We start from the raw sequence: 25,244 nt of genomic DNA, 5'->3' as shown, positions 1-25,244 counted from the left end.
ATAAAGGCAGCATCTGCTGGCATGGAAACCGACATGGAGATGAGACAGAGATCCCAGCTCCTCCTGTAAGCCGCCAGAGGTGACCTGTGAAGATGGTTCGCTACTCCCTTGACCCAGAAAACCCCACAAAATCATGCAAATCAAGAGGCTCAAACCTTTGTGTTCACTTTAAGAATACCCAGGAAACTGCCCAGGCCATTAAGGGTATGCATATCCGCAAAGCCACCAAGCATCTGAAGGATGTCACTTTAAAGAAGCAGTGTGTGCCCCTCCGGCGGTATAATGGTGGAGTCGGTAGGTGTGCCCAGGCCAAATAGTGGGGCTGGACACAGGGACAGTGGTCAAAAAAGAGTGCTGAATTTTTGCTGCACATGCTTAAAAATGCAGAGAGTAATGCTGAACTTAAGGGTTTGGATGTAGATTCTCTGTCACTGAACACATCCAGGTGAACACGGCACCTAAGATGAGCCGATGAACCTACAGAGCTCATGGCCGAATTAACCCATACATGAGCTCCCCCTGCCACATCGAGATGATCCTCACTGAGAAGGAACAGATTGTTCCAAAGCCAGAAGAGGAGGTTGCACAGAAGAAGAAGATATCCCAGAAGAAACTGAAGAAAAAAAAACTCATGGCAAGGCAATACATTCAGCATAAATAAATGTGGATAAAGAAAAAAAGACAGGGATCCCAGAAACAAGGCCATGCAATTAAGAGCTACCTGCTTTTTTGATAAAGATATAAAATATACACATTAGAGAAAAGAGAAAAGACAGCCTTTTCAACAAATGGTGTTTAGGAAGCTGGATGTCTACATGCAAAAGAATGAAACTGTCCTCATTTTTCACCCTACATAAAACAGCTCCAAATGGATCTTCAAAAACCTCAAAATCATATCTCAAAGTCTGAAATGCAGAGGTAAATGAAAATTAAAACAACTTTGAGATTTCATTCCAGCCAATCAGAATAGCTGTTCATCAAGAAAACCAAATACCAGTACTGGCAAGGACATGAAGAGAGGAGCCCTTCTCCACTGTTGGCGAGGGTGAAGCCTGTGCACACACAATGGACGGTAGTGTGGAGGCGTCTCAGAAAGCTGAAACTAGAGCTACTGTATGCCCCAGCTATACCATTTATGAGCATATATCCTAAGGACTCCATATCTTACTATAGACACACTCGCGCAAATTTACTGTGTTTTATTCAAAGTAACTAGGAAATAGGATCAGAGTAGATGTCCACCAGCTGCTGTGTGATAATGAAAATGTGGTTTGTAAACACAATGGGATTTTATTCAGCTGGAAAGAAAAATAAAACTTGCAGGTAGATGAACAGTAAAATATTGCATACAGGGAACCCAGACCCAGAAAGACAAATGTCACATGTTCTTTCTCAACATGGATCTGAGTTTCAAACTTCATATTTATGTACCTAAAATGGAGTGTCTGTAGAGGTCAGTAAACCAGAAAGTTTCCACAAGAGGGGAGAGAAAGAGGTCTCAGTGGGGGGAGGGAATAGTAGTAGAACACATGTGATTGGACAGGGAGGGGATATGGGGAGTTTCAATAGGGATGAGGTCATGGGCAGGGGTGAGGTAGCGGAAACTACTGATATATATGAAAAAGCCTTACGGAAATCTAACACTTCGTATGCTAATTAAAAATAACTTTAAAAAAGGGTTCTGAATGAAGGGCTGATAACCATAGAACTTTAAGAAGTTCAACAGCAAGAACATCCCAGTTCTAGCACTTGGGAAGCAGAGGCAGGAGGAGCCCAAGTGTGAAAACAGACTTGATAGCATGGTACACTCTAAATCAGCAGGGCTCACATAGAGAGTGAGACCTCTCAAAATCATCACCATCCTGACCAGGCTGGGACAAGACTTAGTTGGCAGAGCCCTGAAGTGGAAACACACTGCTGGGAACCAGCCACGACTGACCTGCAGCATTCGAGTAGCTGTGAACCTCGAATCTCTAAAAATCCAATCATCTGTTAAGCAAGAAGAAGATTAACAAAGGATGTGAAATCTGGTCCGTAGAGAGCTTCAATGTTTGAGTATTCTTTTCTCCCGAGTAATGGTGGATTTCTTACCCCTTTCAGCTTGCCAGAACAACTTAGAGCTAAGTTACTAATGGATCATAATCCCATTTTTATATAAAATGCGTGGCGATTCTTTTTAAATGTTGAAACAGACTTAGATTGGAGCCAGGTATATAGTTTGGTCTTCTAACACAGATGGCAAGAGCTTAGGCTGAATTGTCTTTGCTTATTCTTCCTTAACCTGTTATTTATTTTCTTTGAAGAACATTTTTTCCTTGTCACCTGTACTAAGCACAGGTACCCACGACTGCTGGTTTTATATTTTATTATTTTTTCAGTGGCATCGAGGTTTGAACCCAGGGTCTCAGCATGTTAAACTCATGCTGTCCTACTAAACTTCTATGCTCAGTTTCTTTTTTTTTTTTTTTTTTTTTAAGATTTATTTATTTATTATAGCTGTCTTCAGACATACCAGAAGAAGGCATCAGATCTCATTGCAGATGGTTGTGAGCCACCATGTGGTTGCTGGGATTTGAACTCAGGACCTCTGGAGGAACAGTCAGTGCTCTTAACCACTACTTAGCCATCTCTCCAGCCCTATGCTCAGTTCTCAGCCCTAACCCTAATACTGAAAACCTGGCCGTTGACACCCCTCCCCCACACTTCAGAGACTGATTCAAAGTGTGGAACAACTGTGAATGGGTAAGTGCACCAGTGTAAGCAAGCTCTGAAGCCAGAAGGACAAGAGGAGGGTGTTGGGTGGCTTCCTTTATCATGCTCCATCTTGTCCTTTCAAGTAGTGTCTTCCTGAACTCAGGGTTGGAATTTTCTTGTCTAGGCCGAAATCTGGGAAGACTCACTGATTTTTTTTTTCTCTACCTAACTTGAAACTGGGGTATTAAGAGTCTGAGATGCCTGGTTCGTTATGTGGGTGCTGGGATCTGAACTCTGGTACTTATGATTGCACAGCACTCTTAGCTACCGCTCCAAGTGGCCAATTCTCCAAGACCACGTGTATTTCAAGAGACGGATTAAAGGGAAAGAGGTATACAAAGCAAGCCCTATTTTGTGAACCCATTCTGGCACTGCATTTGTTCTTTTTTTTTTTTCTTTTTTTTTTTTTTTTGAAGTGGGGACCTAACCCAGGGTCTTTGCTTGCTATGCAGCGCTCTACCACTGAGCTAAATCTCTGTTTTTGTCCTTAAGGAGACTCTGGGAATGAAGTAGTGACAAGTAAGATGTTTGAAGGGGGCAAATAGCATCTGTTTTGCGGCTTTGGAGAAGCAATTTGTAGGGCACAGGCAGGGCAATTTGTACTCAAGCTAAGTTAAGCTCAAGGCCTGAAGAGGATCGCCAGGTAGATGGTGGGCCACGTGAGCAATCATAAGGGTTGGTGGAGACGTTTGGCCTGGAGCAGCAAGAGGAGCGGGGCAAAGTGGGAGGAAGAGCACAGCGATAGGACAGGCCAGATACAAGGGAAAGGACCGGAGCAAGGGAGAGGTACGGCTCTGAGGCGGGATGAGGGCGGAGCTAAGTTGGGCGGAGCCCAGGAGAGAGGACGAGGTTGATTGGGGAGAGCTAGGGAGAGGGCGGAGCTGAGGGGGACGAGGGCGGGACTAAGCAGTGAAACAGAGGGGCGGGGCCCAGGACGGGGCGGGGCTTAGGGGGGCCGGGCAGTTTCTGGCAGCAAGGCTGGTGCTCGCGCAGGTCCGGCGGATCTTGCCAGGCAGCTGCAAGACGGACTCAGAGCTCGAGGCAAGGGCTCCTTTCGCTTCCCGCGGCCATGGAGCGGCTGACGTTGCCTCCCGGCGGCGCGCAAGCGGTGGACGAGTACCTGGAGTACCGGAGGTGAGGCCTTAACTCTGCTCCGCGGGGGCGGGCTACGGTTCGCGGCAGGGTCTCTTGTCGGCAGAGCAAGGTGGGACGAACTGGGACCCGGCGGGTGAACGCATTAGCGCTCAGGGAATCCGTTTCTTGGCTGTTCGGGAGGCCTGGATTAATTCCATATTTCATCTTCTGTAATTAAATTTGCTTGACACACAGTTCTATCTATAATGAATCTCTTCTGAGACCACTTGAGAGTCTCCCTTGCCAAAAGGGATGATTAACTACTTTTATAATGGATCCCTTTTTGTTTCTCTTAGTGACAATTGAAGAATTACATATTGGGCCTATAAAAGTTAGTAGACGTCAGTGTGTTCATTAGTTCAGTCAGTGGTGGATAGGGCGTGAACTGAGGACTGCACTCCCAAACCCAGGGAGATGGTTTTAGGACTTAGTTTCCGAGACTCCTCTCCAGAAGCAGGGGACACAGCTGCTTGCTCCTTTGGCTACAGGACGAAGGCGTCTGCCTCCCAAGTTCCCATCGTCTAGGAAAGGTCTCTTTTTGACAGTTGGGAAACTGGCAGAATAGGGGCTACAGATGACTCGGAGGTTGTGTGTGCACAAAGGAAAGGCCAGATGGATAGTGCTTCCCCCAAGTCATTCCAGCAGTTGGGTTTCCCAGCATATTGCCCCACTAGTGTAGTTTTGGGGTAATGCTTAGATTTTTCTGAGGATTCTGAACAGGAAATGTGAGATGGAACAGCTCGGTCAGTCTGGCTTAGTTAGGTTTCTACTGCTCTATTGAAAAACAATGATCACAAGCAACTTGAGGAGGAAAGGGTTTATTTCAGTTTATAGCTTGTAGTCCATGATCCAGGGATCAGGTCAGGGGCTAATGCAGTCCCTGGAGGGTGCTACTCATTGCTGCTCATGGCCTGCTCAGCCTGCTTGCTTGTAGCATGGTAGACACTGCGTGGAGTGGCACCGCTCACAGTGAGCTGGGCCCTTCCACATTAATCAGAGGTCCAGCCACATGCTTGCTCACCCGCCAGCCTAGTGTGTGTGTAGGGTCATTTCCTACTTCTATATGACTCTAGCTTATGTCAAGTTAGCCAGCACACGGTCTTCATGGCAGGTTCACCACATGCTTACCCTCTTACCCAGAGCAGGGTTGGCTCCATTAGTTTTGCTCTCTGGCTTTTCCTTGGACTTTCACATGTCTCTTGTCCAGAAATATCGTAGGGATAGGCTCATGGAAAATTATTTTTGCAAGCATAAATATTATGGAATATGTCCCTTTAAAAGAGATTATCAAGTCCTTTACAGTCAACAAGATTTGAGGAACACGAGGACGTGGGCTTCTGGATCTAAAGGCGTATATGGGGGAAGGTTTTACAAAATGATCCTTATCAGAAACAAACTTTCCTATTGTCAGGGTCCAGGCCTGAGTTCAAGATCTAAACCACATGGCGAGAGCCTGGGGAAAGCTAAGGGCTAGGATGTAGCTCAGTGGCAGAGCCATCGCCTGGCAAGGGTAAGGCCCTGGGTGCTGCCTGGGACAAACACGAAAAAAATCCCAAACAAAACGCTTTTCATTCCACTTTTTAATTTTTGACCTGCCTTGGGTGAGAGGCATCTGGGAGGGAATTTACAGTCTTTTTCCCTCAGAGTGTCAAAAGATGGGGTGCCTGGGGCTCGCTAGTTAGGATTTTGGACTTGCTGGTACTCAGTAACGCAGTTCAGCAGGTGAACAGGTTGCCCTGGAGACAGTGGACGTGCCATAAAGCTTGAGCTTCCTGGTTTGGAGTTTGAATGCTAACACTTTCTTACTTAAACGATTTGCATCTGTCCGACACTCTTTCTGTATCTGCTGGTGTTCTTTGATGGCTATGTAAAACTTTATCTCAGAATAAGTGCATTAAAGAAACTATCGTGTGTCTAGAGGACTTAAGCAAAGGAGAGAGCAAGCATTATGGGGAGAGGAAAGACTGGATGCAGGTGACAGGCACAAGTAGCGAGAGGCTTAAAAGCCCCGTGCACTCCAACCGCCACATCTGGTTTAGGCTGTAGCTTTTAATGAGAAGAATGAATGTTTGTTTCAGAGTTAAAGGAGAAATTGAGCTGAGTATGTGATATTTCTCTACTGGCAAACCTTGGTAAGTGTGTGGTTACTTTTCTGTTGATGTGATAAAATACCACAGTCAAAAGAAATTTTTTAAGAAGGGAGGATTTATTTTGGCTTGGGGTTCCAGAGGGGTAGAGTCTGTTCCAGCCAGGATGGCATGGCCTGGCCTGGTGTGGTGGCAGAAGTCGAGTTGGAAGATACACTCTGTGTGCACACGGGAAGCTGAGAGAGACAGAGCAGAAAGTGGAGAAGCTCTAGTCCCCTAAGGCTGGCCTTGAGCCGTGGACTTCCTCCAGCAAGGCTGCACTTCCTGAAGGTTCCATAACCTCACCAAACAGTGCCACCAAATGGGGACCAAGTGTTCAGATACAAGAACGTACATTTCTCAGTCAAACCACTATAATCAGTAAAGTTATATCTTAAAATTGTTACCTACAGGGGTTGGGGATTTAGCTCAGTGGTAGGGCACTTGCCTAGCAAGTGCAAGGCCCTGGGTTTGGTCCCCAGCTCCGGAAAAAAAAAAAAAAAAGAAAAAGAAAAAAAATTGTTACCTACAATCCTTTATGTGGGAAGAGGGCAGAGAGAAGAGTTCTTTCCTTAGACATCACTGAATCCATGGCTGAAGTACCTAAAAGAAAAGGAAGATTGACCAGAGGAAGCTGACAGACTCAAGCTTTACATGGCATTGCAGTGAAAGGAAATAAACTTACAGAAAGTCCTTTCCTCAGTGCTGAGGTTGGTTGAATGATGGGCGGCCAGGGAGAGATATGACCAAGCGACAACACAGCATGCCCGCATGGCAACGGTGTGGGACTTAGGAAGGCCTACTTGTCTAGATTCTTCTCTGCTGTTCTGTCTTCAGAAATAAGTGTGTTCTCTCTTTCCTGGTAGACAGGGAGGCTCCTGGAATGAGGGGTAGGACCTGCTTCAGGGAAGAATATTTGGGATCGTGGGAATGGCATTCCTGCTTTGGCTGTTGGCTCAAGACATTGTTCACACATACTCCCTCAGAAGCGAACATTTTATTGTTACCGTCTGTAACTTAGCTAGGTATTTGTATTGAAAGTCAAAATCCAAGTCAAGGCCACTTTTCGATTAAACATACCAAAACCAATTTAAATTTTGGTCTGGAAAATACTCAGGGATTAAAAGCAGTACTTGTTGTTGTTGTAGAATTGTTGGTGAGGACGATGGAGGAAAACTTTTTACTCCTGAAGAATATGAAGAATACAAGAAAAAAGTTTTACCCATGCGTTTACAGAACAGATTATTTGTGAGTTGGCGGTCACCCACAGGAATGGATTGCAAACTTGTTGGCCCGGAGACGCTGTGCTTTTGCACACATAGGTAAGATGCTGAATCATTTCTTTTTTAAATTGTGTGTATGTGTGTGTCTCTGGGTGGGCATGTTCAGATGACTACAGAGACCTCAGGCATCAAATCTGCTTGGAGCTGGACTTAGAAATGGCTGCAAGCCACCTTAGAGAGGCACAGGGACCCAGGCTCTGCAAGAACAGTGAGTGCACTTAGCTGCGGAGCCACCTCTCTAACCCACTCTATCGTTATTTTCTGATGGCTAGAAAATTAAAACTCTAGCAAAAAACCTGTCTTCCTCCTATAAGTAACAGCGTGGTGATTAGGAAACATTTAATGCTGGCATTTCCATAGCGCACTAGAACTCTGTTAGGGATCGTAAACGTATAATAAACTTTCATACCCTGGTAAACATCACAGACTCTGTCACCATGAGCAACTCTTTTTTTTTTTTAAAAGCTTTATTTATTATATGTAAATACACTGTAGCTGTTCAGACACACCAGAAGACGGCATTGGATCCTATTACAGATGGTTGTGAGCCACCATGTGGTTGCTGGGATTTGAACTCAAGACCTCTGCAAGAGCAGTCAGTGCTCTTAACCACTGAGCCATCTCTCCAGCCCACCATGAGCAACTCTTGTATCGCCACTGGTAACAGAGGACGATGTTTTTCCAGGGGTCTTTCAGTTTGAGGAAAGTAGCATCTGTGGTCCCATTATTAGACATGTAGACACTTGGTGATCACATGGATCCGTGCTAGTCAGGCTACTTATCCCACAGTAGCCCCACTTCTCCTCAGAGTTACGAGAATTACCCTTCCTGTCCTTGGGGAGTTCTGGATTGGTGTTTTTCAATTCTCTCTTAGTTTGTTCATGTCTTGGAGGCAGGGTCCTGCTATTAATCTCAGGCTGGCCTGGAACTTGCTGTGTAATCCCAACTAGCCTCAAATTGGTGATTCTCTGGCCTGTCAGGTCTGTGCTGGGATTACATGGACCTCCATACTGGGCCTCATACCTTGAACAGATTCTTTTCACTTCCAATTGTTGTGTTCAAAAACATTACCTAGCAAAGGCCTGAGGGGCCAGTCATTCTGTGTGTTGTTGGTATTGTGGTGCCTGTGCATTTCTTCCAGTTTTCCTACTTCATAGTTGTAAACATCAAAATGACCAAATTGCTTTGCAAAAAGTACAAGACAGAAGAAGCACTGAACACAGTACCTATTTTTAGGGACCAGGTTTAACTTTTCAGCCTAAGGAATCCACTGAAGGGGAACCGCCCTGTTTCAACATCGACTTCTGAGGCTGTTTCTGAGAGACTCTTTGTCTAGTTGCTGTTTACAGAGTTGCAGTTTGCCAGAAGTTGTTAGGCAGTTGCTAGGATGAGTAATGTATATAGATCACCTCTCAACTTACCTAGAAACCCTGACTAAAAACAGTAGGGAGGAATGGAGGGCGATGGCTGTCAAAACTGAAGGGGTTGGGCAAACTTGTGATAGTCTTATAATCTGTGCTGGTGAACATTTAATGTCAGTTTCTGTGAGGAATTTGTGCAGCCTGATCCTCAAGAACCAACCCAAGTACAATGAAGACATTACTCTGTAGCACTCATTGCTTAATAAAATCCCTGTCTGGCGTGTGTCTTTCTGTTTATAAAAAGTGGGGAAAATACAGAACGGTAGTCAGACACTGACCACCCAGAGCTTGTTAGTACTTTTCATTTTATCTGGGTAATTTTCTCTTTGCATTGCTCATTTAGTTGTATATTCTGTGCCCGTATAAAATATAGCACTGTTTTTTTTTTCATTTATTTACCTATGTGTGTGTGGATGCGTGGAGGTCAGTGGGTCCAGGGATCAAACTCAGGATATTAGGCTTGGCAGCATATAAAAGCCTTTATCCCCTGAGACATCTCACAGGTCCTCCTCAGCTCTCTTGGTGCGCTAGGATACTCACTGCCTTATACACAGGTACGTGATCTACCACTAAGCTATTAAAACTTCATATAATTTTATATGTGGGTATGAGACAGACAGACAGACAGACAGAGGACCCAGGCTTACCATGACACAATGTGGATGTGCACAGGACAACTTAAGAGGAGTGGTTTACTCTTCCCACCATGTAGGTTTTAGGTATCAAAATAAGGTCATCAGGTTTGGCGAAAACCCCACCACTGATTTGCCACTTCCCTCGCACCTTACTATTTTGACAGGGTCTTTCTGAATAGCCCAGGCTGGCCTCAAACTCATGATACTCCTGCCTCTACTTTCTGAATGCTGGGATCATTCATGTATACCACTACCCCCGACTTAATAGAAACCTGTTATGAAGAGCTGTTTCGTGTGGTTGGTTTTATTTTAGTGGCGGGGCAAACATGATGCCTTAGGTTTGATTTCCAGCACAGTTCCCCGTAGTGGAACATTTGCTTCCATTGAGGCTATGCATCCTGACTGAAGAACTGTAATGACAAGGATTTTAAGGGATTCTTATTCTTTTATGCAGTTGGGAAGCTTTTTAAATAATCAAAAATTAAAGTCTGAAAAAGTGACCAAAGCTGATAGAAATGCCTACGTGGGAGGTTACTTTTACCATATTAATATAGATAACAAGAGATAAAAACAATCAAAATGATCAGGTATGCATCTAATAGACACCAAATTGTAATGTTTGACAATATCCAAATGTGTTTGTGTTTCAATCTTTTAAAGGTATAAGCAGCACAAAACTGACTTTGAAACGATTCCTCAGCAGCGTCCCATTGATCTGCCCTGCCGAGTGAGCGGTTGCCGGTGCAAGGCTTACCACTATGTCCCTCTGAATGGTACCCAGCCTATTCGCTGCAGGTGCAAACACTTTGCTGATCAGCACAGCCCTGCCCATGGCTTCACATGCAATGCGTGTAAGTTCCATTCTTAAACGAAGTTGCAGAGTGTTTCGAGTTCTTTATTAATACTTAATGGATTTTATGACAGTTTATTCAGTTATAAAGTCAGTATTTAGCTACGAAGCAAAATTCAATGGGTGGATATTCAGTTCTTGGAATGTTTAAAGTTCAGTGTTGTAGAATTTAAATAATTTATAATAGGGACAGATTTTAAAGAATTACTAGACACGACCTGATTATTATTATTTTATTATTTTTTCATTTTGGTTTTTGGAGACAGGGTTCCTTTGTGTTGCTCTGGCTGTCCTGGAACTCACTCTGTAGACCAGGCTGGCCTTGATCTCACAGAGACCCACCTGCCTCTGCCTCCTGAGCTGCTGGGATTAAAGGCATGAGCTACTACTGCCTGGCTCAAAAGTTTTTTTTTGTTGGTTTTCAAGTTTATTTTAATTTAATTTTATGCCTGTGGGTATTTTGTCTACATGTACGTCTATGTACCACATGTGTACTTGGTACATGTGGAGGCCAGAAGAGGGTGTCAGTTCCCCTGGGACTGGAGTTACAGATGGTTGTGAGCTGCCAGGTGGGTGCTGGGTTCTTTGTAGAAAAGCAATAAGTGCTTTCAGCCATTGACCCATCTCTCCAGCTCTGATAAAAAGTTTTCAATAACAGGCTGGAGTGATGGCTCAGCAGTAAAGAACAATTATTGAACAATTATTATTCTTACAGAGGACCTGGGCTCAGTTCTAGCACCTACATGACACCTTACAACCATTCATAGGACAGACGTTGTGCACAATCATAATTTAGGCACTCACTCATACACACGAAAGTAAAGTAAATGAATCTATAAAAATAAAAATGTTTCAATGAGAGTTTCATTAACCTGGTTGCTTTTTTTGCTATGGTGGTTGATGTTGGATGGGCACGGATCCCAACAACTCACGAATGCTAGGCAAGCCCACTGAGCCACACCCCCAGTCCCAAGTGAATTCTTTACAGACTTTTAATAAAAGGGATTTTGTAAGTTAAAAAAAAAAATTGCAGGGTTGGTTGGGGATTTAGCTCAGTGGTAGAAGGCCCTGGGTTCAGTCCCCAGCTCCGAAAAAAAGAAAAGAAAAAAAAATTGCAACAACCTGACAAACAATTTGGATTTTCTGACTGGGGGTTCTCAGACAGCAAATTCTACATGTAGCAGTTCCAAATCCATAAACAGATGGGAAACATTTCTTACTGCACGCAGTCTGGATAAAAGGAGCCCAAGGTGAGCAGCAGTTTACTGACAGCAGTGGAGTAACCGTTTCATCCGACAAGCACGGAATTAGTTGTATAAAACCTAGGGCTTCGGTTCTCATCCACAGGTGTAAGTGGTGAGAGAAGGTAAAGATTATATATTATACATTCCGGTCTCTATTCCAATATGGCTGCTTAAAAAATATGCCTGTGTACATGACCCTGCTGCTGGCAAAGGCCAGAAGAGAGCATCAGATCCCCTGAAATTGGAGTTACAGACAGTCGTGAGCCACCATATGGCTGCTGAACTCAGGCCTTCTGCAAGAACAGTGTGTGCTTTCCCCCTGCCGAGCCATCTCGTCAGCCAGTAGTTTGTTGGTTTGTTTGTTTATTCTTTTAGTGTCAGGGTTTTGCTATGTATACAGGGCTGGCCTGAGAGTTATGATCCTCCTGTCTCAGCCTCCAGAGTTCTTGGCTTACAGTAGTTCACCGCAGTCCTCAGCTTTTACATAGCTTTTGAGGAGAGAGTCTGCGGTTTTCTGTCACTCCAGTTTTTAATGCAGTGTCTTTTGGGCCCAGTTGGTTTTTGAAACCTTCCCCCCTTTCAGTGTTCACCCCTTAACGACCTCAGCATTCGGTAAGAATAACAGTGACTGGAGAAGATAAATGTCCCAGGGTGGTGTCCCTGTTAGCGCTTGCTCTTAACGTGTGCCCTTTGTGTCTTAACTCAGGCTCCAAGTGTTCAGGATTCCACAGCTGCTTCACTTGTGCCTGTGGCCAGCCCGCATATGCCCACGAGACTGTGGTGGAAACCAGGCAAGAGAGGCTGGCCCAGGGAAAACCTGTAGGACAGGATGTTCCTTATGCGGCAATGGGAGGTTTAACTGGTTTCAGCTCACTGGCAGAAGGCTACATGCGCTTAGATGACAGTGGCATCGGTAAGTGAGGACGTGTGAGCCTGGCACGAGACGCACCAACAGTGACAGAAACTTACACTGACTTAGCATTTTAGAGTCGTTTTTCTTTCAGAAAAATTTCCCTTACTTGGTTTTTCTTTTAAAAACTTGGTTGCACTGTATAACATATTGTTATAGAAAACTGACAGAACACATGAGAAAAGGTTATTCTGTGGCAATACCTACCCAGAGTCCCCATCCCTGTCGGTGAGAGGAGCTGCATGGAGCTTTTGTCTGATAAGACAGAATTACTTGTTACTTTACTGTGTGCAGCTTGCTGTTGTAGTGCTCCTGCTTCCTCCCCTCCCCATTTTCCTTCTCTTCTCCCTCTTTTCTCATTGACCTACATCAAGTCCTTACAATGCTATGTGTACTAATACTTTTATTTACTTTGCAGATATTTTCCCCTTTATGCCATTAACAGTTTTATTGTAACACTAAAAGTGTTATTCTGTTCTTATTTATGTGCCTGTGTTTCTGTGTGTATTTGGGTGGTAGGGTGCTTGTAGGGCCAGGAGAGGGCGCTAGATCCCTGGTGCTGCAGGCAGATGTGGGAGCTGGGAACAGAGCTCTGGTCCTTGGAAGAGCAGTAGGCCCTCTCTCTCAGGACCTGTCTTCCCAGCTCCCGATGTTAAGATTATGTTTAAAAAGCTTGTAACTAGGTTTTTATTCCACTTTTTAAAATTTTTTTTTCTATTTTTTAAAAATTTTTTTCCATTTTTATTAAATTGGGTATTTCTTATTTACATTTCAAATGTTATTCCCTTTCCTGGTTTCCTGTCCATCAGCCCCCAACCCCTCCCCCTTCCCTTCTATAAGGGTGTTCCCCTCCCCATCCATCCCCCATTACTGCCCCCCAACAATCCCCTTGATTCCACTTTTTATACTTTGTTTTATAAATGTACTTCTCTGTCTTCACTTTATCTTAATACATAATTTCTTTTTTTTGTGACGTTGGGATTTACTTTTGTGAGCATGTGAGATACTATAATTAAGTTTTTGTGCAAATTGATGCTGGTTATACAACTGGCATCTTTTTCTCAAATAACTGGGGACACTGTCATATTCTGTCATGCTTGTTATGTGTATGCTAGTAGCACATGTACTCCATTTCTCATTGTATGCTTTGATATTTGACGTCCTTCCTGTTTGTGTTCATCTGTCAAAATTATAATACTTTAACATATTTTCTCTTTTACATAATTATATGACTAGTTTGTCAAATCACAAACAAATTCTTCTATTCTTCTGTAGATTGAATGTACATGACATTTTGTTTTTGTTTTTGAGCCAGGGTTTCTCTGTGTACCATTGACCGTCCTGGAACTCTCTCTGGAGACCAGGCTGGCCTCAAACTCACAGAACCCACTTGCCTCTGCATCCAGAGTACTGGGATTAAAGGCGGCACCCCACCCCCGCCGCCTGCTGTACATGATTTTCTTAGGCTCACCTTAGGCAACAGCTTCAGAAAGCCTAAACACAAGTGCAAAAGTGATGAAGATGGTTGGGGCTTTCTAGTGTGCAGAGTTGATTCAACCACTTCACATGACCTCACTTGTTCCTGATAGCAAGTCTGTGACTCAAATCGCCATTTCTGATGTACAGGTGAGGAAGAGAGAGATTCCAGAGGTTGCTCCTGCTCAGTGGTTCTCTAGCTGTGGGTTGAACCCCACTGGAGTCACGTATTAGATATCCTGCATATTAATATTCCCATTACCGTTCACAGCAGTGGCGAAATTACTGTTATGAAGTAGCAGTGAAATAATTTTAGGGCTGGGGTCACCCCAACATGAGGAACTGGATTAAAGTGTCACAGCAGTGGAAGTTGAGAACTTCTGCTCTTGTTCATCAGCTAGTCAGACTGGGTGCGACCCAGAGATCGCTCTAAACTCTGTGGTCTGCCTCATTCTTGTCTGTTTCTGTATAGCCACCATTTTGTTTTCATACTGCAGGCGCAGAGTAAATAGGTGAATTCACTTATGATTTAATTTTACTACCTTAGAATATTCCTGATCTCTTTTTAAAGTTTTTCAGAAATTTGGCCTAATTTTTTGTTATAAGAACATTGCAATATTTTAATTAATAGCACACTAACTAAGCAGATTAATGTAGAGAGAGCTGGTAACTCATATTTTGTCTTCATTTATTTATGTTCTTCTGTGCAGAGAAGTGGAATTTTGAAATTATTTTTCTAGAAGGCCCACAAAATTCTTATTATTTCTATTTAAATCTTAAATTTTTTAAAAATTATACTTATTTGTTGTGTGTTTATGCATGTGTAGGCACACATGTGTATATGTATGAGAGCACATGTGGAAAGGACAACTTTTTGGAGTAATTTTTCTTTCTATCACATAGGACCTCAGTGTTGCAAGTTTTAGGTAGATTTTCAGTTTACTTTGCAAATAGTGATATTTTTGCCTCTTTTTTTTTTAACCCAGATCTTACTAATCCTTTCAGTGGTTTTATAACCGTTCTGAATGGCGGTGGTGAACTGCCATCTTGGCCTTTCTAATGTCTGTTCCTCAAGTTGCTGCAATGTACAGAAAGAAACCTTTCATCCTGCCTCCCACCCTTTTTAAAATTTTTTTTTCTATTGCTGTGATAAAACTCCATCCCCTGGGTAACTTATAAAAGTGTTTAATCTGGGCTTCTGGTTCCAGATGGTTGGAGTCCCTGATAGGGAGGAAGGCACGGCTGTAAGAATACTGAAAGCTCACATCCTGAGCTACAACCAGGAGGCAGAGCGCTAACTGGGCATGGCGTGGGCTTTTCAAACCTCAAAGCCCAACTCCAGTGCCAATCTTCTCTAACTAGGCCACACCTCCTAAGCCTTCCCAAACAGTTCTACCCACTGGGGGACAAGCATTCTGGTATATGAGTCTATTGGCTATTCTGATTCAAGCCAGTAAAAACCATGAGGAAGCGGGGTGGTAAGCAAAGGTCAGTGAGGAGAGGAAATCCAAAAATTTCTGACCTGCTGAAAGAGACCCCAGGGGTGTTGGGGCTTCAGCTGTGAGCCATGTAGGGTTCTAAACAGTGGTGCTATCTGCCTGGGACTTAATTTCTGTGTAATATAGAAGCAGTCTATCCAGCTCCCAGGAGGACAGGGCGGACAGCTGAGCCCCAGGTGATGGGTCTGCTATGCTGTCTGTCATAGTGGGGCTCAGGTGACCTTAGAGCATAGCTGAAGGTGGGTCCCCAGCACTGGAAGATTCAGTGTGAGAAGTGACAGACCTTGGAGCTGGCAGTGAGACCAAGTGGGAGACCACCAGGCCCTATTCACGGAGAGACCAAATTACAGATGAGGTCAGCCCTTAGCATTGGAGCCCAGACAGCAATTGAGGAGAGTACTACAGGTGATAATCCACTCCTGAGGGAGGCCACGGCAGGAAGCTGGAGTCAGAAACTGAAGCGGAGGCCATGGAAGAGCCCTGCTTACCATGGCATTCCCATAGCTTGCTTGCTCTGCCTCATACACCCCAGGACCTCCAGGGGAAGGATGCATGCCTGCAATTCCAGCACTGGGGAGGTGGAGAAGACAGGGGATCTACACAGTGAGTTCCAGGACAGCCAGGGTGACACTTAGAGACCCTGTCTAACAAAACAGCAGGACAAGCACTCTGAATAAATAACCAAAAAGGACCGCCTGCCCAGGGGTGACATCACCCACAGGGGCTGGGCTCTCCGACATCAATCATTTCCTTTTTTAAGATAAATTAATTAATCAATTTATTTGTATTTGGTATATGTGTGTATAAACTGCATGCATACAGGTGCCTCTGGAGGCCATAAGACGGTGTTAGATCCCCTGGAGCTGGTGTTACAGGTATTTATGGGTTCTGGGAATTGAACGCTGGAAGATCAATACTCTTAAACACCGAGCCATCTGTCCGGCCCCATCAACATTTCTAATTAGGGAAGTCCCCTACAGACATACCTGCAGGACAGACTGATACAGGCAGGTCCTCGGTTGATGGTCCCTCTTCTCAGATGACTCTAGTTGGTGTCTCCTTGACAGACTCCGAGCAGCTCACTGGTTTTTGTGGGGAGTAGGTAAGAAGTTCAGCTCACCTCATACTGAATGCTTTGTTGCAGTGTTTCGTGACTGTATTAGGGCCTGGAACTTCTTTCCTGACGTACTTACATTACTATCTAATACTTTTCCGCCTGGAAAGTCTCTGAGAAATAAAAAATTATTTTTTTAGAGTGTTTTTTTCCCCCTTTGGGTGAAAGATAAAATTTTAAAATAAAATTTCCTTGGGCTGGAGAGATGGCTGGGTGGTTGAGAGCACTTGTTGCTTTTGCCAAGTACCTGGGTTTGAGTTCCAGAACCCGTGTGGCAGCTCACGAGTGTCTGTGATTCCATTTCTAGAGGATCCAATGCTGGGCACGGCACACACATGGTACACAGACACATATGCAGGCAAAACACCTATATACATAAAGTAAAAATAGTTTAAAATAAAGCCGCCTGTTTACTTATTTCCTGATTTATGTTTGGTGTTTTGTTTTGTGTGAGTTGGGGTCATAGTGTGCTCTTCATGTTTTTAAAATTCTGCTGATAATTCTGATTTACTTTATAGTACAAACAATAAGTTGCTTGTATCTTTCTAAACAGATGTTTGATTTCCATTTTCCACATTTTCTGTTTCCAGGGGCACCCTCGGTTGACGTTTTGGACTCTCCGGTTTCAGTCATGGACCATCCATTCCTAAGAGCCATGCAGCTGCCATCTACTTCTTCTCCACAACCACTAGCAGGTCGTAATGAAGGCAGGAGTATTTTTTGGTGAAGTGACAGTATAGAGCTTTGATTTGGTTCCCAGGCAACAGCCCGGAGTAAGGACTTCACCAGAGTCCAGTGTAGCGAACCAATGTGTTTTTATTGGGGTTGCCAACAGAACATGGGTGAGGAGCAGGGGTAACTCAAAAGTAGCTGCATTAGCAGAAGGCTGCACCCAGGAGCTCCCCATGCAGCCTTGAGCTCCCCATGCAGCCTCGAGCTCCCCATGCAGCTTGGCTCAGGTTTGGCTGCCCTCTCTCTCCTGAGCAGCTGTGGTCTTTTGTTTCTTTGTTTTCCCTGCTGCTGGGTTGGAGCCCTCAAAATTCTTGTTTTCCCTGACTGGTGACCTTTTGCTTACTTTGCATTTTCCTCTGAGGCTGTAAGCCTCCCCTTCTCTCCTCCAGACAGTGTTTCAATTTGAAGGGAATGTTGCAATTCAGAGGAACCTAGCAGGACTGCCAAGTTTTATAATAGACATGGTCTTAAAATATAAAGTGAAGAATGATAGAAGAAGACACCTGACTGACCTCTGGCCAACACTCGAGCACACACACACACACACACACACACACACACACACACACACACACACTTTAGTTCTGGAACTTTCCAAAGCAGTAAGTATCATTTCTATGATTGCCAATAGAAAGCCTCAGTAGTGCACAACGTTATGCATTGTCTCAAAAAGTGTAATATGAGTTTCTAGTTACAGCCTAAAAGTAGTTGGAAAAGTGTGTATATGTGTGTGTGTGTGTGTGTGTGTGTGTGTGTGTGTGTGTGTTGGGGTGGGGGTTGGTGGGTGTATATGTGGAAGTCAGAGGACTACTTACTGAAGTTGGTGTTTTCCTCCCAACATATGGGTCCTGGGGGATGAGCTCAGCTTGTTAGGTACCTACCAAGTCTTCTGTTGTTCTCTTCTACTTCTTGAGACAGTGTTTTAGCCTGTAGCCTAGGCTAGTCAGGAACTTGCTATGTAGGTAGCCCAGGCTAGCCTCCAATTTTAACTCTTCCTGCTGCAGCCTCTCCATGACTTGGGCTGGGTGTAAGCTCTGTCTGGCTCTGGGTTACTCATGTGGCGTAGCCGTGGAGCTTTGTTTAATAGGAGCCAATGGAATATGTGGAGAATGTTTGCCACGGGAAATTACTTCTGTTTTGTGATGGAATTCTTGCCAAGAAAGAGTTCAATATTTAGAACCATTTAGGCCATTTCTGGTTTGAATAATAAACTGTTATTACTTGATATAAAGGAATTCTATCTTCTGTCCATCTCCTTTTGGGGGACATGTAATGTTATAAATTCATGACTGAGATTTTTTTCTCATGTTAGTAGGTCCAAGCACTCAGATTTCTTCCTTAAGGAAACCTGAAGAGGATGACATGGCTTACTTTGAAAGACAATACCAGGAAAGGGTAAGTGTTTGCGGAAGTCTACTTGCATAAGACTTTATGTGAAACACAGGCAGCATGGAAGGATTATCCCTTGTGTGTGGAACATCACTGAAAGTAATCTGCAATGGTTTAACTCACAGATGACATTAGGCTTTGAGGCCTCCTTAGAACAATTCACATAGAAAAAGGAGTAACGAGTAAGTAGGATTAATATACCAGCTGATTCATGAAACTCATAAATATTGATTAGATATATAGAAAAAATAAACATCAACTATCTGTATATTTGTAAATTATGTGTATCTTGAATTTTTTATACATGATTTAAGACAATTAAAATATGTAAGGGTCAGGGCTGAGGCTATGGAGAGGCTGGTTGCTGAGGGCAGGGTGCATAGGAGAATGCCCTCTAATATTCTGCAGCTCACCAGGGTGGTCCTGGTTGGCAGTGGGTACAGAATGGCTAGTGGGAAGGACTTGAGTGGCAAGAGAGGAGAAGGGGAGGGAGGGAGAGAAATGCTTGCTGCATGGGCCTCCAGTGTTAAGGGCTGGCCTCATCTGTAGTTTGGACTCTACGTGGATAGGGCCTGGCGATCTCCCGCTTGGCCTCATTGCAAGTACAGATCCTACCAGTTCTAAGGCCTGTCACTTCCCATGTATGACCGGACAAAGAAGCGGTAGATGTTTGAGGCAATAGACACACCACCTACCTTGACAGAAGCAGTAACATTTTATGTGAGTATTGAGCCACACTGCACCTCAGCAGTCCACACAGTCAGCTAAACACCACACACAGCAAGGCTCTCCCTCCTACCGTGGTCCTTGGTGCCTTGCTCAGTTCCCATGTAACCGAAGTATAATATTAAATAAATTCTCCATGCAAGAGCAGAGGCAGTGAACCAGAAAACAAGATTATCTCAGCTTCCCCCGTGAGGAATTTTAAAGTCCACAGGGAAGGTCCTGAAGTCAGGAGAGGGCATCCTGGACACAATTTAGGCCAGAGAGAAATGGCAGAACATTTTACTGTGATAGAAGTTGTCTTTATTTGTGCTGTAATCATTTACTATATGTGATTGTCTGCATTAAGTCTGCATTTAAATAAAATTAAAAAATAAATGTCCCTTAGTTACACTAGCTGAGCGAGGCTTAGGAGCTCAATAATCATAGGTGTCTCCCACTCAGACAGCAAAGGTAGAAATCCTTTCCACCGTTCCAAAAAGTTCTTTTGGAGAACTTGGTCTTGAGGATATCTCTGGACAGCTTTAACAAAATACCACAAAGAATAGAAGCTTCCTAAGTCTTCGAGGCCAGGAAATCATAAGTCAAGGTATTTGCGGATTTGATGTTCCTTGCGGGCTGCTTCTGGTCCACAGTTGGTGCCTCCTTCCTGTGTGGCAGTGAATGTGAAGGCAGCTCTCTGGCATCTTTTTCATAGACACCGACTGCGCTCCTGAGGTTGTTGTTTGTTGTTGTTTTGTCTAAGTTTGCGTTCTGTGCCTGACAGTAGATGCCAAAACGTCAGTGTTATTTTATAAAGTGTGTTGCACTTTCCTCTGCCTTCTGAGGAGCTGAGACTAGACTATTATAAGAAATTAACAGTCTTTAAGGGCTCAACAACTGAGCAGTATTACTTTAATTCTCTAATCTGGCTACTTCCCAGTCAAAATCCCCACAGTACTCGCTTTAGTACTGATCTGGCTGTCTGGGCTTCAGGTGTTTTCTCTTCCCCATGGAGAATCTCCTCTCTCTCCTTCTCCTTCTCCCTCCCACGATGGGAGGAAATTCAGCCCTATTCTCTCCCTTGCTCAGTCATTGGCTGATCAGCTAGCTTTATTGACCAATCAGGGAATAACTGGGGAGCAATGTTTATACAATGTTGAGACTGGAGATTCTTATACTAAGGAGAAACCAGCGTTTGAGTAATACAAGGATAATCTTACACAGGGCAGGATGACATTGTGCCTACAGTTGTCCACTACCACTGAAAGTTCCCAGCCCCTAGTGTCATTGGTGATTAAGTTTCAAAGTGTGAGTTTGGCAGGGATACTGACACGTGGAGGTTGGAGCAAAGGGAAAGAGAGCCAAAGGACCTTGGGGACGACTTGGAGTTAAAAGGCTGTTTTTGTAGCACCGTTTGGAACATGATTTATAACCCAGTCAGTCTTCATTCTTGGAAAACATGCTTACAGGGTAATGTTAGTTTTCTAGGTCCTGAAGCTCCTTCTGTCCCTCCCCATGGGCCTGGATAGTGCTGGGTGTGTTGAAAGCCTGCCAGTGCTATTTGTTTGCTGACAGACAGTGGAGTTCTTAGTTCTGAATGCTTCAGGTTACTTATTATAAGTAAACCTACATTAATAAATTTATGAGTTGCAGTTTATAACTGTCTAGCCTATCTGGTTAATTGGTTTCTGAGACAGTTTTCAAACTTGCTGCAGTGTGGTTAGTGGAATAGAAAACTAAGAAGTTCACACTAAAATGTTCTCCCTCATGTAGGCATACATTTTTTGCAACTTACTTTTAATAAGGGTTCAGCCTCTCCTCTAGCTGACCACCCAGCAGAGGTAGTGGAACAGAAAAGTTATCAGGATGTGGGGAGGTGGACCTGATCAGCAATAGTTCTTTGGGGCGAGCTTGATCTTCTTGGGCAGCAGTTCAGTCCTGTAGCAAGCAGCAGCTGCAGACCAGTCCTCTAGGCAGGCAGAAACAGGCACGAACCAGCAGCTACAGTCTGGTCCTTTCAGCAAGAAGACACCAGGCAGCTGTAGTTCAATCCTAAAGAATCTGCCAGGCTCACCAACAGGCCTGAGGCGAGGCCACAGAAGAGGCAAACTGAGTCAGGAACCTCACGAGGAGTTCTTGGGAGAGTTTCTCTTGAGGGTGGAGTTATCACAGGTTGGGCTCAACAGTGCTATGTAAAGCAAGCCAATACATGCATGTCGTTAGCAAAGAATAGCAAGGCAACCAAACCAAAACTCAGCGCTCATCTCCCACTGTCTGTGGGGTCATATTTATACTCCTTCATCTATCATCCTTTCATGTGTGTGCTACAGCAAAACATCCTCTCACCTGTGTCTGCTTCAGGAAAACACTATTTCACGTGTCTGCTTTAGCAAGACATCCTTTCACCTGTGTGCCCAGCAAAGCATCATTTGACAAAACTAACTTTCCAAAGAACTAGAAGCTGCCACTTCACCGTTGAGCTGGCACGGGTCATGCATGTTGTGAGTACCTGTCCCTTACTCCAAAACTACTGAACAAAAGGGTTAGGAAGCTTTGTTGGTGTTTTAGGGCCTTGTTCAAGAGCCAGGCTATGCATTGCCTCTGGCCCTTGCTAATCATTTGGAACATTTGGTATGGGCGTTGAGTGGACACTGGCTTTGGCAGTTGAAAGCTTTTGTGCTTACATGGTTATTTTCTTCTTGCAGAAATTATTGGAGAGGTATTTACTTTATATATCAAGTTACTTTTTTTCCCCCCTGCCCTGATAGGGCTTGGTCTCTTTCCCCAAGAAAGGAGAATTCTATTAAGGAAACTAGTACCATACATCAGATGGCAGGGCACCTGTTCATGTCAGAGGGGACATTTGAAACAGCAGGGCCTGGGAAAGAGATAGCTTGGCCCTTAGCCCACCAAATGGATATTTGATAAGTACTATTTCTTTGTCTTTAAATTTTTTCTTTCTTATGTTTAATTAATTTATTTATATTTTGGGCATCTTCTTACTAAATGCTAATACCTTGAACTTACCATCCATCATCTTGCCTCAGCCTCTAGCATGCTGGGAGCTCAGTGTGTATCACTTTGCTTGGCTTGGTTAAATACTATTTTAGATGAGCAAAGGCTGCTGTCACCTTCCGTGTTGTTTGGCATACTTTGTTTTTTTCCCTTCTCATGCTTTTTTTTTTTTCTTTTGTTTGTTTCTTTTTTTCGGAGCTGGGGACCGAACCCAGGGCCTTGCGGTTACTAGGCAAGCGCTCTACCACTGAGCCAAATCCCCAACCCCTTCCCTTCTCATATTACTAAGAATTTAACACTTTTCTTTAAATGAGATGGAAAGAATCTAGCATTTGTTGAGTACTAATCTATAGCTTGATTGGTTTTGTTGTAGTTTGTTTGGGGGTTGGGAGAATGAGGTATTAGGTAGCTCAATCCTGACTTTGAACGTCTAGTCCTCCTGTCTCCATCCCCCAGGTACTGGAATTAGGTATAAGCCACCATTCCTAGTGTACTAATTACTCTTTAATTGCTGGGAGAAGACAGCATGACCAAAGCAATGTAAAAGAAAGTATTTAGTGGCCTTACAGTTCTGGGGGCGAGTGTCCCTCACAGGAGTGTGAATGCTGGTGGCAGGAAGAGCTGAGAGCTTACACCGCAGACTGCACGCAGGCAGCAGAGAGAGCTAGCTTGAAACGTGACACACGTCCACAACCAAGGCCACACTTCCTAATCTTCCCCAAACAGCCACCAACAGGTGACTGAGTGTTCTGATGCCCAAGACTAGAGGACTTTCATTCAGACCACCACACCTACCTTGCAGAGTGCTTATTAGGTACATTTCTCTATATAGCTTATTTTATTGATACTTATAGAGTAACCCTGAGCAGTATCTATATTGTGTTTTAAAACAAAACAAAACAAAACAAAACAAATGAAAAGCTGTCCTGGGTAAAAGAAACAGGTAGACTTCAAATGTTCTTCCATTTAAAACAGGAGAACCAGAGAGAGAGAATGAGTGTAGGTGACATAAGAGCAGAGGGGATACTAGGAGTAGTGGGACCAATAGGAGGAGACACGGGGATGGGGAAAAGGATAAACAAAAAGTGCACATATAAACACCTATGAAACTGGTGACCGTATGGAAACAAAACAAAACAAAACTAGCCAGGCAGAGGTAACACTTGCCTTTAATCTGAGCACTTGGGAGGCAGAGGCAGGCAGATCTCTTAGTTTGAGGCCAGCCTGGTCTGCATAGTGATTTCCAGGACAGCCAGGACTAGACAGAGAGTCTCAAAAAATCAACCAACCCAACCAAACCCAACCCTAATCGTAATCCTAATGAAAAGGTCCTATAGTGTTGCCATAGAGCAGTCCTCAGAGTGAGCTGACAGCTGACAGCTGTGAGAGCTATGAGGGCATGGTGGGAGGATGGCTCACCTGGATCTTACTACTGGGGATTTATCACTTGTAACTCGACAGAAAGCTTAAACTGATTTCATCAGGTTGCACCTCCGTTTCTCTCCCTTGCTCCTCTTCTCCCCCTGTCCTTTCTCATCCCTCCTTTCTTCGGGAAAGCATCCAGTCTTGGTGTTGCCGGGCAAGTGCTCTGCCGCTGAGCAGCACCTTCGCTGGTTTCTTTTTAAACATTTTATATATACCATGTATATATATATATTCATATTTTACAGTGTATGTAATGTATTTGATTGTATTTTTCCCTGCCCTATCTTCCCATGGTTTCTTGATATTACTTGTGTCATTTAAGCTTAGAGGCCCTGTTTCTATTTTGGGGCCCTTTATTTTTCGTTTGTCCCCTTGAAAGTTTGAGGCATTGAGGCTGCGCCGGGAAGTCCTGAGGGATGGTGATGAAGGGGTAGTGTGCTGTGTTACGGGGAGTCCTTACTGTCATGCAAAGGCTGGTGCATCTCGGACTTAGCTGCTGCTGGAGCTCCCCAGGTTTGAATCCTAGGAACTCAGCCTTCCGGGGACTGGTGTTCCACAGAGGATCCTGCTGAATTAGGTGTGTTCTGTAGCTGCAGGGAAGGCGCATAGGCTGGACGTAGGCTAGGATTTTAAGCATTTAGGAATACATCAGGGACAGTTGAAGTTCATGTCTACCCAAGGCAATATTCTGTCACCAAACTTCTCCTGAGAAGCAAAAGCCAGACATTGAAGACATTCAGGCATTCCTCATTTGCGATCAGATTTCAGTGTTTAGCACTTAGTAACTCTTGTGGCTATGTTAAATAAGGCGAGACTAACAAGGGGTGTTCAGCCTTTAGGATAATTAAATAATTTTATCAATAAATGTTTTAAATTTACAGATCAAAATGGAAAAGGCTGCTAAGAAAGGAAAAGCGCTGCCGCCGCCAAGCACGCAGCCTTCCTGAAGTCGGCTGGACAGACCGAGCCGCCATCCAGATGCATCTTGTATTTATTTAAGTTTACTTTCTCTCACTCTGTGTACTTTCTTACTGTGTAAATATGTCCTTTTGAGTTTTGCTTAGCTTATTGAAACAAGTGAAATGATTTTTTTTTGTCAGAATTCCTGACTTAAGCACTTTATATGCCTGTCTAAGGTAGTCTATGGGTAGCCCAGACGGGCTTTGAAATCACAGTACTCCCGCCTCAGCATGTGTGTGCTTTCTCTCTCCCTTAGCAACTTTATATGTTCCATGTGATTCAAGCCCTGAAAGAGCTGTAAATATTTTTAGTTTATCATAATTTAACTTTTGTAGTCTAAGCAAAAAATTAAGGGGATTATTAAAGGTTTTAAACAAATACACAGGGTCAGTGTTTTTTGTTTTTTTTTTTTTTTTTTTTTCATTCAAAGTAGCAAGACTTATATTGAATATCCTGTTGTTGCCCACAGTCAGTGTGACCATGTGGCTGGGTAGTGCTGCTCTGTGCTCTGTGTCCTTACTGCCTGTCACCTGGTTGGCTCACCCAATATGGCCATTGTGCTTTCAGGCCTG

General features: G+C 44.0%; 1 protein-coding gene and 1 pseudogene across 1 annotated transcript; both read left to right on the top strand.

Annotated features, from left to right (window-relative positions):
- The first annotated feature begins 75 nt into the window (after window positions 1-75).
- LOC116902974 lies at window positions 76-601 on the top strand (annotated as a pseudogene).
- A 3,152-nt stretch (window positions 602-3,753) lies between these two features.
- On the top strand, window positions 3,754-25,050 carry Fam221a (family with sequence similarity 221 member A). Its single transcript, XM_032905292.1, has 7 exons — window positions 3,754-3,888; window positions 7,163-7,336; window positions 10,014-10,204; window positions 12,154-12,360; window positions 17,037-17,141; window positions 18,491-18,573; window positions 24,594-25,050. Exons 1-7 carry the CDS (start codon window positions 3,824-3,826, stop codon window positions 24,657-24,659), a joined length of 891 nt encoding a protein of 296 aa, XP_032761183.1. The 5' UTR covers window positions 3,754-3,823; the 3' UTR covers window positions 24,660-25,050.
- The last annotated feature ends 194 nt before the right edge of the window (window positions 25,051-25,244 follow it).

Source organism: Rattus rattus, chromosome 6, assembly GCF_011064425.1.
Source record: "Rattus rattus isolate New Zealand chromosome 6, Rrattus_CSIRO_v1, whole genome shotgun sequence".
NCBI lineage: Eukaryota > Metazoa > Chordata > Mammalia > Rodentia > Muridae > Rattus > Rattus rattus.
Note: the sequence above shows the minus strand (reverse complement) of the source record. Positions and strands in the feature narration are given on the sequence as shown.

Excerpts from the sequence above, each read along its gene's own strand:
- Fam221a (XM_032905292.1), top strand. The coding sequence starts at position 3,824 with ATGGAGCGGCTGACGTTGCCTCCCGGCGGCGCGCAAGCGGTGGACGAG. Across the intron at positions 7,337-10,013 it reads CTGTGCTTTTGCACACATAG|GTATAAGCAGCACAAAACTG; the intron begins GTAAGATGCTGA and ends AATCTTTTAAAG. Across the intron at positions 12,361-17,036 it reads CTTAGATGACAGTGGCATCG|GGGCACCCTCGGTTGACGTT; the intron begins GTAAGTGAGGAC and ends TTCTGTTTCCAG.